This window comes from Lissotriton vulgaris, chromosome 6 (assembly GCF_964263255.1).
Source record: "Lissotriton vulgaris chromosome 6, aLisVul1.2, whole genome shotgun sequence".
NCBI classification, from domain to species: domain Eukaryota; kingdom Metazoa; phylum Chordata; class Amphibia; order Caudata; family Salamandridae; genus Lissotriton; species Lissotriton vulgaris.
Window position 1 is genome coordinate 1632294723 of NC_141694.1, and position 13472 is coordinate 1632308194.

At 43.3% G+C, this 13472-nt stretch overlaps 1 protein-coding gene across 1 annotated transcript in view; it reads left to right on the forward strand.

Annotated features, from left to right (window-relative positions):
- Positions 1-13472, forward strand: part of THADA (THADA armadillo repeat containing) — a 1588234-nt gene that overhangs the window by 1199255 nt on the left and 375507 nt on the right. Inside the window, exon 31 of the mRNA XM_086927803.1 lies at positions 7420-7535. Within this exon, the coding sequence (XP_086783929.1) occupies positions 7420-7535 (116 nt within the window). The remainder of the gene's footprint in view (positions 1-7419; positions 7536-13472) is intronic.

Sequence of the window (13472 nt, forward strand, 5' to 3'; positions counted from 1 at the left end):
TTGTTTCCTCTTGTTACACCTCCTCTCTCTCTTTTCCCTCTTGATTTGTCCTCCCTCTTGCTCGCTATGCCTAATCTCCCCTCTCCCTTTCTTTCAGTTTAATGTCACATTCTTCCCTCTGTCTCCTTTGATCTCTTTCTTCCTGTTTCTGTTCTATCCTCTTGCAACTTCTATCCTTGTCTCTTGTTTTACCCTCTCTCCCTCCACTTTCTGTCTTTACATCCCACCTCTCTTCTCTTTAGCCTCCCTAGCTCTCAACCACTTTATCACCTCATAAACCTTTCCTTTTTATTGCATCACTCTTCAGTATTTTCATTATCCTTATTTTCTCCTCCTACACTGCCTTCTTCATTCCCCCTCTATTGTCTTCCTTTTTTCCTGATATGTTGCCTTCCTCTCTGTTTCCTCCTTTTTGTGCGTTTCTCTCTCTAATGTCTTCCTCCTTCGTTTCATGTGCATGTCTTGTTGCTCACACTTCATTTTTCACCCAGCACCACCATTGTTATGTCACGCTAACAGACCAGTACACTTATATGGTGAGAGTTCATGTCATTACAACACATTGGTGCAGAAAGACACAGAAGGTGTTTTTTTAACAGCCCTTTCAGCCATTGCCTAGTTCTACTTGCTTTATGCCTCGTAAGAGTTTACATTGGATTTCGAATCAGCACACAACATTTTGCAGATGTGAACACTAAAAGTATTATATAGACACACACACATTGACATACATTCTTTTAGTTCTTTATTTTCTGTGATCCATCGTCCTTGATGCTATTTTTATGTGCTTACTACCCACGCTTGGCTTTACTTCTCTGTGCTCTCTCGCCCATCCCCATTCTGCTTCCTGTTTTTTTGTTTTTTGGTTTTAATACTCAATAGCCTCAAATTGCTACTGAGCCACTCAATGTCCTTTTTGTGCTGCTGCATACTTTTTTAGGTCTCGCCCTAGGCAGCATTTGTGCTGTCTCCTTGAGACATGCTGTATTCGGGATATGAACATCAAGCTCCGCCCACTTTTTACCCAACATTTTAATTGGTGCCTGTCGCTGTCCTTTATAAATGGTGGCTTTTCAGTGGTCAATAGTCTTAGTAGTCCCTCCTTAATACTGCCATTTCTCTTCTTGTAAACTCCCATAGGAACACGCTCTGTAACATGTGTTGCTAGTCAGTACTTTTGAATTATAGCATGGGAGCACTATTTTCTTAGACACCTTTCTCCTGCTTGCTGTTGCAGGCAGGACAAGCTATTCCGCAATGTTTTTTAAATTTTAATTTATTAATTTATCCAGCGTGCCACACCTCAATGGCGGCCGCTTCTTTCTTTTATTTGCCTTTCTCCTTCTTGCGTGAAGTATTCAATAAAAAAGACAAAATTAGAGCACTTTAGGGTTACGAGGCACTCTTTCAAAAGCATGTTAAAGAGGCTACCCTCCAGGGGAGGGGGGAACACAAGGAGGGTAAAGCAAGCACCTTTGAAGGGAAATAAAGCTCATATTTGATAAGCAAGGGGTGGGCTCTGTAGTAAAGGAAGATACACAGTCCAGCTGTATAGTTTAGATAATCCTTTATTGTAGATTCCTTCTAGGATAGATGAGTAGGAGAAGATAGGAAGTATAGGTAAAACTCCACCAGGAGCAAGCTCTAAGCAGCTCAGCCTGAGTTGATCAACTGTCACTGTGAGCCAGAGAGAGGCACTGTGAACCAGAGAGTCGCCCAGGCATTCTATGATGTCATGAACATTTTATTCAGTGAAGAACAGCAGAGAAGTAATTTACGACAGGCTCTAAGCTCATTGCACGGTTTTGGCCTGGTTCACAACAGGCATTCCCTTCCAGACAGCCAAAATCTGTCTGGTGGGTGAGTCCTAAACCCCTCACAGAGGACACTGTGCACTTTGAACTCATGTGCTGGATTATTTAATTTGCAATAAATTTCACTATACGCCAAAGAAAATCAAGGTGAAATCGAGTAAAGGACACTGGTTAGAAAGCATTTTTTCTGACTACATGATCTTCACTGCAGAAGATTGCTTCTAGGGTATAGACGCTGCTTCTTGCTCACTGTTGTTTCAATGGCCTTCTCTAAATGCATGGGAGTAGGGATGCATCATTGTGGGACCTTCCTTTAAAGCTGTCTTGTTTGGGTGCATAGACTTACCTTGAGTGCTTTCAAGCAGAGGTTGTTGCATACGAACCTTCTACAGATTCTTTCAGCTGTAGAGAACAGTGAAACTAAAGTTGCTGAGCACTTCCATGTCCTTCTGTCTTCACTTCAACATAATGGGTCACTGGAAGGGAAAAACCTCAGCCCAAGCCTTCCTGCTGTCTGTGACCCTTCTGTGTGCCTCACAAATCACCACATCACATGTCCCTACCCCCTGCTCCTCCTCTCTTCTGAATCCTTGGGCGTGTTTGTTCTTGCCCATCCGTGCTTACAATACTTACCTTTTCCTTGTAGGGTGAGCAGGGGAACAGTGGCTTACTTCCAGGCACCATCTTTTGAAAATTTCTCTTTTCTACTCGAGTAGGGATATATAACCCCTGAATTGGTCTCTACTTAACACTTCCTCTGAAGCCCTCCATTTGTAACTTGCATGTGGTTAGTTGGACTGCAACATTCGACAGGTTCAATCCCCCCCCCACCCTCACTTTGGGACAGTATCCCCTCTCCTGAGGTGCAATGCATACTCTGATTAACTGCTTCTCAGCTGCTACTGGGTGGACGCTTCACAGCGCATGCATTGGCTGGTTGCATACTGGCCATTACATTGGGTTACTCCTCGGTTTCTCTTCTGTAACCGCTGCCCTCACCATGGTTACATTTATAATGGCCATTCTGCTACGCTGCTCCCTTTTTGAACTCCTCAGAACTCCTAGCGCCTGGTGGCATAATGCCCATTCCCATTGGTTGCTCTGCTGCAGCTCTTGGGTAGACCCATCTTGAGTTATGATGTAAAATAAACTCCACTCCCCAAATGGGAGTGTCAGTGCTTAAAACCTCCAACCACCGGCAAGCACACTTGTAGTAGTATGTCTGGAGATTGCCAAACTCTGGTCAGTGCCAGACAGTGCTGTACCTTTTCACTGGTACTTTTTTTCGACAAAGTTAAAGCCTCTTTAGGGTTATCAGCACTCGTGCAGGGAGATCGGATCTTTGAATAAATAAATATGCAGAGCGCCATGAGCCGGGATTATCATTCCGACTTCCAAGGTGCCCGGATATCCTGCCCACCCAGAGGAGGGGCATTTGTGCATCATTCCATGTTGTATTTAAATAAACACTTGGCAGTCATAGGTCTGGGATTAGAAAAGGGAAATATTCCCTGCAAGGGCGTTATTTTTACTAAACAGTGACATTCACACAAATGGAAAACATTCTATATTTCCTGTGAGAAAAGGTCTTCGCCCTTTGCTTTGCTACTCTAAGTAGTTGGCCTTACGTAAAATCCGGCAATTAGTCATCTGTTTATTTCTGCTTTCAGTTACAAGGTTGGTGAAGCCCTCTTCTTTTTATTTTCACCATCTGTTTGTGCAACACATCTGCATCGGGAAGTCTACAAACCATAAATAAGGCCATGTGTTCAAATCTCCCTGGATAGGTTTCATAAATAGGACGTGTCAATTCGTGTTTCAAAAGATGGAAAACACTCCTCTGTAGATGAACACGTTCCTTGCAGTCAACTTTGATTTTTGTTTTAAGTGAACCTTACCTTGAACCCATGTTTTATTGTTGACACTGGTTAGTACACCTTGTAAAGTCCGAGTTGGTGAGGTCATACATATTATATGGAAGCTCCTTGTGACGTCGTTATCGATGGTGGTCATTTACTTCTGAGGCCAGAGCTCTGCTATAAGAGGTTATCTGCCCGCACACACAGCATTTCAGTTGGCTCCCAGACCAAAACTAGGATAGGTCTACAGGCAATGCACAAATCACAGAATGTTGTGTAGCGCATTTCATAGTACCAGCGGTAAGGGAAGCATGCATTCCTTTTGTATGGGTATGCTGGTCCAAAGGAGGGCGGGAGTGTAAGCAATGAATAGTCGGCCTGAAATGTCCTGAATTGAAATGAGGCCTTCCTGGAGAAGAAAAGACTTGCTGAATTCAACAAAAGACGTCTCTTCTCCTCAAATGCCACCACTGTGCTGCAAAGGTGCCCGCTCAGGAGTAGTGGAGCTGCGGGTGGTGCTACCCTGGTGCCCTAAAAGAGTTGTGCCTATTTCTGAGTGCATCTGTCGCCTCACTCTTGTATTATAGAATGTATAGTACACTACCCACTTTGCATGGGGTTGTCAGAGACTTGAGGGGGCACAGAATCTGGGTGCATACAGTAAATGAGGCAGAAACAGAAGCACGTGAGCTGAGCTGAGAAGGCCACCGCCACATATCTGACTGGTCAACCAAAGATCAGGCCAAGCCTAAGCGGAGTGTGTAAGAACTGGGGCCTAGTAACTAGTTTTATGGGGAGTCTGGCATGGCCCCCATTTCCTGGACAATAGAGCGTGTTCACCCTTGATTATTCTGGCCAATCTCTGTTAGTTTCACTGGAGTGGTCCGCCCTTGTTTCATCCAGCTCATGAGCCACAAATCTTTCCCCTCCAAAAGACCACCTAGAGGAATGCCAATAAAATTAATACCAAATCAATGCTCATGTTTCCTATTTGTATCAATACCTTTCAGGTGAGTGTCTATAGAAGACAGAAGAACAACCATAAACTGAACTCACTAAAACAAAAGAAGAAACAAGATTCAACACAACAACTATGCACCCGGCTTCCCTGGTATAGGTATCCTGGTTCCTGGGGTATCCAAGGGTGGAGTGAATTCAAACCTTCTATCTTCCACTGGGTTTCTTCGGGGTCCACTGGGACGGGTCCTTCTTCTTAAAAATGTCAACCCCGAATTCCACGGTACCTTCTATTGGGCACACAGCTTGGTTTCCACTGTGAACACAGCCTCCATGGGGTTCCTAGGTACTTACTTACCTTGGGTGGCTCCTTGTGTCCGCAGCTCCTCTGAGTCTCCTGGTCCAAAGTCCTGACTTCAGTCAGAGTTCGCCTTCCACTTTTTTAGTATATGGTTTGGTCTCCTCCTGGAGACCACTGTATTTTGTGCTTGCTTACCTGATTGCAATTGAAGAATTGTTGTGTATTTATTTTGATATCTCTGGGAAGGAGATATACCAATGTGTTGTTAAGTGTTGTGTAATAAATTGAATTTTGTTTATATATACACTGTGTGGTTCTTTTTCGTTTAACCTACACTATATGATTAAACTGGTAAAGCAGGCTGCTGCGTAACACTCCTTCAATATATGCTTGAAGACAGCTACCACTTTGAGAGCTTTCAAAGGTTATCAAAGGGTTGCCTGGATTAGTGCAAGGTGCAGCACTTAAATAAGTGTTCACCAGATACTAAGCCAGCCTCCTAAAACATCCGTCCCATTTGTGGCAGGATCAGGCCCCACCTGCCCCAGTGATCTGCAATTACATCTGACAAGTGGGTGCTTAAGGTTGTGTAGAAGAGGTGCGTCCTCCCATTTATGGACACCCCTCCGCATTTGCCAACCTCCCAAGAACACCTGACAGAGGACAATTTCCACTTGCTCAATCCGGAATTGCAGGCTCTTATTTGCCAAAGGAGCCATCAAGAAGGTGCCTGCATCCAAAGTAGGTTGTAATTTCTATACCCGCCACTTTCTGGTGCTGAAAAAGGATAGAGGTCTTCATCCTCTCCTAGATCTGGGCCTTCTCAATGTATAACTACTGAAAGAGAAATTCACCCTGGCTCAGGTCTTGTCTGCCCTGCAGACTGAAAGATCGCGTTGAATTTGCAGGATGCTTATTTTCACACGCCTGTCCTGCGAGACCACAGGCGTTACCTGTAGTTCATAGTGGGTCATGAGCACTTTCACTTCACTGTGCTCCCCTTTGGCTTCACCAGCGCCACTCGAGTGTTCACAAGAGTGATGGTGGTGATTGCAGCTCATCTTCGGAGGTTTGGGGTTCCAGTCTTTCCCTACCTTGACAACTGGCTAATAAAGGCCCGCTTGCCCCAGGCACATCACCCACTACCAGACTATGGCGAACCTTTTGAACTCGCTGGGGTTCACTATCAAGATGCCAAAGTCACACCTTGACTCCTCCTCAGACGCTTCCTTTCATCTGAGCCATTCTGGATGCAATGCAGTTCCACACCTACCCGTCGGAGCTTAGAGTCCAGGATATTCGGGTTATAATCCTGATGTTTCAGCCTCATCCTGTATTTTGGTGAAACTGACTCTGAGGTTACTGAGGTCTGATGGCCTCCTACATTCTGCTAGTAAAACACACCAGATTGCATATGCAGGCTCTGCAGTGGGATCTGAAGTCCCTTTGGGAGAAGCAACAGTAGAACCCCTCCGACCTAGTCCAGGTTTTGAAGGAGACTGTAAAAGATCTGAAATGGTGGCTGACAAACCGACCCACTGGTACTGAAAGCTCTGGGAAATGATTTCTAGGGACAGGGTTTCCCCTTTCAGGGCCCTAGTTTAAGCTCTGGGAAATGATTTCTAGGGACAGGGTTTCCCCTTTCAGGGCCCTAGTTTATCTCACCATGGTCCGTGTTCTTCATGGCTCCTTGCTCCTGGTGTGGAAAGTAGTGAAAAGTACCTGATGTGAGTGTGCCCGGGTGATGCCTATGGAGGCACCTGCACCCCTCACTTCTGACGCGGAAGATGCCAACTACACCACGCGGAGCTGATCGATGCCACCTACCAATGCCCAGGGGTACTGCTCACGAAAATGTCCTAGATCCAGCCTGACGCCTAAGGATAATTCTACGGTAAAGGATCTTTGGCTAGCTAGAGTGTCTACCAGATAACACGTTATCCTTTATGCTGCAATTGTATTATTGTGAAGACAGTTTTTTGTAGGTTTGATTATAAGTTAACCAAACAGAAGGAGGCGTGCTACCTTCTCTTTATTGAGCAGGACATTGTTTGGCTTAAGCTCAACACTTAAGAACCAATGGCATAACTCAGTGTCCATGTGAAGTGCAATGTGCCTGCGCATTGCCGGTGCCAAGAAAAATGTTTTGTTTACTTTTCCTGCGAAAATCAGTTTATAGGTTGTTTATGACAAAAAGGATATGAGATCACAAAGAATTCATTTCGACAGTGTGAGATCATGTTTTTAATGTTCTGGAAAGGTCCCACACGCCAGGGTGTAGAAACACACAAGCAGAGCCCAGGTCTCAGGCATTCTCCCCTGCCTCCAAAGCAAACACTGCTGAGCATGAAATGCAGCTTCGAGGTTTATTCTGCAGGTGGCTGCTTCTTCAAGGCAGCTATTTTTAAGGAAATGGGAAAGCTCGAAACTGGGGAATAGCAAAATATTTTCCTAGCAATAAGTCATTTTTTTCTCTCTCTTGGTTTAGGTTTTACACTTGCTGCAGCCCTACCTCGAGTCTAAACACAGACCTAATTCAGACCGCCAGGAGGAGCTGCATGACATCATCATCTGCATGAAAGCCAAGTTGTGGTTGGCAGCGAGGTATGTGAAAACACCATATGTGTAAAATGTTACAGGAGGCTTCTAATATAATGATGGGATATTTTTTTTACTGTTCTTTATTGCCAAAAAACAGGTCACATTAAATAATAGAGTCATAAGGGCCTTCAGAAAACTCAGCGTTCTACTCATTAAAAAAAAAAAAGATGTCCCATAATGAGCTGTCATTGAAAGGGTAAAAACTTGGAACTTAAACTTCTCACCAGGACTCTACTGTTCAGAAACTCCATGCTTTTCTGTGCAAGATAAGGCCTACAAAGGCAGGCTGTCTGAGTGAATTTCCCCAGCAGTGAAGACGGACTTTACGTACACTGCTGTTTATTGTTGTTATTTTTACTTATAAGGCAGTCATTCTCCACAATTGTTTGCATGGAGTTATTTGAGTAAGCGGGCGCGGCCAGTAACGAGACTAAGCAAGGAACAACCAGCTCTTGAGATGTTTCCTGAGTCCCCACATCACTGACTACTTAACCCTTCAAGAGGGTGAGCGTGGTATTACCCATGCATACACAGCAGCACCCGTCCAGAGAATAGCTCATGTTTGGTTGCACATACCATCCAACCCCAAGGTGTGCCAAGCACCCTATTCGATACTTTGACTGCCTCATCATGTATAAAAAGTAGAATGTGCAGCGCACAGCTCTGAGCATGCTCCACAGAAAGTGAGAAATCAGCTCATTTCAGGCCTACGCCCAAGATAGGTGCAAAGTTTCTACTTACTAGGGATTCAAAAAAACAATATTGGAGCTAAACTTCTAGTATTTATACAGGATACATTTTCTGGGATATGGAATTCTCTCTGTGGCAAGACCCCTACTATTCAAAAACCCTCCAAGAAATTAGTTTTTTACCCTTTTCCACCCTACAGGTATATTCCTGGCTTTTGCACCTATGTACGTGGTTACAGGGTGCAAAGCTCCTTTAAGCGTGCATGGGAATACTGACATACTTGCAAGTGTTTGTGTGTACATGCATTTTGTTTTCCTACAACCTTTTTTTCCATAGCACCCTCCCCACCTCCCTCTTTTCTGTCCCTAATAAAATGTGTATATCAGTGGGGGAAATCTCAACAGAATCTGGTTCTGTTTTTTGAATCGGGATCATGGGATCTATGCTGCCACGTGATCTTTTTTCACTTTCAACGTAGGCTCACAAAACAGATTTGTAAATGAGGACTTCGATGTTTCCAGTTTTACGTGTTGTAGTTCCACCTCCTTTGTACAGCATAGAAGGATTCTTTGATATATAGTTATTGTGTATCTGCCAGCTCTCCAGTCAATGAGACTTTGCTTTGTGCTTTGCCATGTGGCATTCATTTTATTTCATGTTTGACAGGAAGTCTTATGACAACACAAAATATAATGTCTTGCTTTGTAATGTAAGGATTGTTTGCATGAATCCTTGATAAGCGCTGCCATGATCATTTCATAAAGGCATGTACAATCATCTTACTGAACCCAGGCATGACAGGTTGCGTATATTCTTTAGGTCACAGCCAATGACAGCTTGTGAGACTTCTCTATTGAACAAGGCATAAAAAAAATTGCATGGCAGCTGCTTACAAACTGTGTAACAAATGGGTGCTAAATACATGGCAAAATATATCTCGATATTCACAACAATGTCTCTTCTGTTGTAGGTGTTACACTGAGTAGTGTACTGCCTGTCCATAAAGCATTTCAGTGCCTCATCTGTGGTAGAAGTTCAGTACTTAATTTGAGCCTGTGGTTTCCGGTGCTCGGCACTGGTACTTAATTGTCAGCATCTGCACTTATGACAGTCTGCCACATGGTGGTGCTCTTTGTCTAATTTAGAGATGAGCACACTATCAGTTGTTTTTTTAATTAAATACACATTAAAATGAGTAATACCTGCCACCCACGCCATTCCTATAGCTTTGTGGACCTCGGATAGTTTGAATTGTCACACTTGTAGGAGTGGCAATAGGTGGTGCAAGCTGCAGTTACCTACTGACGAGGGACCTGGCGTTTATGATTTTTTTTTTTTTTTTTTTTTTTACAAATTTGGAATTGCAGAAATCACTTTATAAATGCTAATACAATGGGGAAACAAACACACTGCTACATGAGGCTGAAATTGAAAATAATTGAAGACCAATCTCTGCAAAGAGTACAACCAACCTACATATTAGGAACTTTCACCTAACCTGCCTCTTGTAAACCATTATGAATCATTCTTCTACATTTGGGGTGCTCTTTCCGAATACTTTCCATAGGCATCCAGTACATTCACAGTCTCCGGTTTTCTGGGTTTCACTAGAAATTCAGACCTGTTCTCCATCCAAGAGTACCACAAATAATTGTTCCTGGCAGACCTTTAATGGGTCTACCTCAGCTGGCACCCACACACTGGCATGTGCACAACACAGCACGAAAGCCATGGTGGTGGCACAGCACTGGCAAGCCAAAAGCACTGTCACACCACAATCCAGTATACACTCTCGGACAACTCCACTACAAGAATCTTAGATAGACCACACCTTCTCAACATTGCATTATAATTACCTACTGCAGTTGTGATGCATATATAGAGAGCACTTTTGTTCTGGCCAAGCAATTGATATTTAACCATCGTGACATTCCTATCCAAACTCTTAAGAATCTACAAAGGTCATTGACAAGAGCAACCTCATTTTACCTTAACACTGACTTACACAAACCACTTCTAAACTAAAGAGTGAGTCAACTCTCTGTTTCTCTCACACAACCAGACACTAAGATATAATGCCACATGTTTTTTAAAGTAGAGTGTGAAGTCCGAAAGAAGGCAAGCATTTTGCGTCTAAACCGTGAAGATGGACTCTCTTCTTAGGCTGAGCATTCAAGACCTCTTGTATATACTTTAGTATATACTTTAGTATAGTATATACTTATATATGTATGTACGTTGTGGGCTCTGGAGATTAGCCCTAGGACTTGTCTGCTTCCGCTTAGGGACTTTTTTCTGTTCAACTGCCTCTATTTAACTTTCTTGATATAAAACGACCAGCAGAGGTCAGTAAAATACCAGCATCACGTTAGCACTCTCTAGATTCAAGTCCATAGAAATTGTCTTCCACAAGCACCCAAAGACAATAATATTTTTTTCAAATCTTGTATTTTCAGTGACATGACCACCGAAGGCCCTGCTTTTATATTGAAAAGAGAGCTTTGGACTATACCATTTCCCGCTGAGAGGCAATATTTCTCTCCATGTGTTCTCATACCTGGTGTGTCATGCAGTTTGGTGCTTACTTTCCCTCCATGTTAAAGAACAGTAGATGTTTCAATGTCCAGGCTATTGAGCTGCATAGCTAAATACATATAAGGTCCCAAAGGCGAGACCGAATGCATTGCACATGCTTGTTTTAGTAATAATCCAAATCTACGTTAAGGATTGACAAAAGAACATGTTAACATTTAAAATTGGATGAAGGCCTACATTCCGGACAAGTATGATGTGCATCTATCTGCCCTGGAGTTTTTGCTGTACAACTGAGCACATGATGTTCTCGGATTTTCTAAGTAAAATATAACTCCCTCCCCCAAATGTAACTTTTGTCTCCTTCATCAATTTGCATTAAACGTTACTAAAAGTTTTGAAGTCGGGCGAACATGTTTTTGATTGATTCACACGGTTATAAGACGTAACAAAAGCGTTTCCTATGCAAGTTCTTTAAATAGTCGGGTAGTCAGGTATTGAGTGTCTGCACTTTAATTTGAAAAGGAAAGTGCCTGGACTTCTCTGACCTGGAGGCAATACATATGATGGGAGAGTAAAAGCACACTTCAGTACTAACTAAATACTCTGAGATAGTAAGTACCTGCACTTTAATTGTTCTATTTTAAGCACTGAGTACAACTCAACCCTAAAACTTTAGTGGGTACTTTAAACTTAGCTCTGAGAATTAAAAAAACAAGTAGCCCATTTAAGGCTGCGACCCCCTTGATCGCTCATCGGAAAATATTGCATTATCAAGCAGATGTGGAATTACAGCACAAATATATTATTAAAATATAAAATATTTTCTTGTGGTCTAACTGTTCTAACGATAACTACAGGGGGGGGCGTGTTCATGTTTCCGTGTGTGTGTTTGGTTTTATTAAGATACAGCAATAGTCGCATAGTAGTGGTTAAACTACATCTTCTATGGAAAATGTATTAAAGTTGACACTGTTAAAAAATATGCACAAAATGTGGTAGACATTTAGATCAAATGATTCAATTCAGTTTTCGTGCCCATTGGTCAGTGGGGGGCAAAGCTATTAACAGTGATCTGAAAACTGTATTCCCATTTTAAGTCGCAGAAAAATGTTTGTTTTTCACTACGTTAATAGCTGCTGAACGGATTTGTACCAAAATTGGCATTTGCTTTGGGGTAAGTTGTTTTTGTGGTTTCGTGAAAATAGGTGAAGTCGTTTTTGAGAAATGTTTGTTCCACAAAGGTTCCAGATGAACGTGACACTGTTAATCGTTTAGTACATTTGTGTTGAGGAAATAGTAGGAACCTAATTTTGAATGGGAAAATATGTTAAATTAGATGTATTTCGCATTGTGCGTGTGTCTGGAGAACCGCCACAATGTGATTGGCCACCCACTGAAACTTTGTTCTGGCCACAAGTATGCAAGACGAGCAGTTCTTCAACCTGAGGTTTGTGAAAGGGGCCACGTTTGAGTAAGGGGGAATACCCCTACACCAGGGAGGATCAAGCACATTCCTGAACAGTGGAAATAGCCTTTATTACCAAGAAAAAAAGGCTAAATTGGCACACTGGGATGAAAAACCAAAAACTCTTCGCTGACCAGTTCGAGAACAGTTGTGAAACAAACAAACCAGTAAGTGGAAAACACACAAATATCTAGGTTTATGACCCGTGGCTTTTGGTTGAGACCAGAGCTTACTTTGCAGGTATGAATGTTGTGCACAGCAGCCGGTTCTGGTGCACAGGCCATGCCTTTCACCCCGAGCGTGCTGGGTTTCCAGTTGGTGTGGGGTCTTACTTCATGTTGTTGCCAGAGGCTGTCACCTCTACCCCGGGCCCATAGTGCTCTTCCAGAGGCCATTTGCAGCGAGTTGTGGGCAAAGGAAATTATGCCGGACATGGGCAGAACACGCGCCACATGGTCAACGACCACACTCATATATTTCTGAGGGACCCATGGTCTCGGGTTAAGTGGGTTTGGCCACTAAACAAAGCAGCAAGTTGTAAGACGTTGTGTATGAGATTAGGCGGACAACCTCAGCATTCCATTTTTTACACACTATGACTTCTGTTCAAGAAAGTCTGTTGCTGCTGAGAAATTCAAACAAGCATTGGAAATGCAATAGGTCTCGCAGCATTAGAGTTAGTGCTTTTAGAATTGTTTATGGGTTTTTTTGTAAATCTTTAGCATTTTTGTTTCCTGTAGCCAATGCTAAAGAATTACAAATAAAAAAAGCCATAAACAATTCTAAAAGCTCTAACTCAAATGCTCCGAGACCTATTGCACTGTGTGAGGGTGAGGGGTTGAGGGTGAGTGAGGGTGAGGGTGAGTGAGGGGTTGAGGGTGAGTGAGGGGTTGAGGGTGAGTGAGGGGTTGAGGGTGAGTGAGAGTGAGGGTGAGTGAGGGTGAGTGAGGGTGAGTGAGGGTGAGTGAGGGTGAGTGAGGGTGAGTGAGGGTGAGGGTGAGTGATGGTTAGGGTGAGGGGTTGAGGGTGGGTGAGGGTGAGGGTGAGGGGTTGAGGGTGAGTGAGGATGAGTGAGGGTGAGTGAGGGGTTGAGGGTGAGTGAGGGTGAGTGAGGGTGAGTGAGGGTGAGTGAGAGTGAGTGAGAGTGAGGGTGAGTGAGGGGTTGAGGGTGAGTGAGGGTGAGGGGTTGAGGGTGAAAACTGCAAATTCATATGACAAACTTTTTATTCAGGGGTAAAAAAAATTCTCAT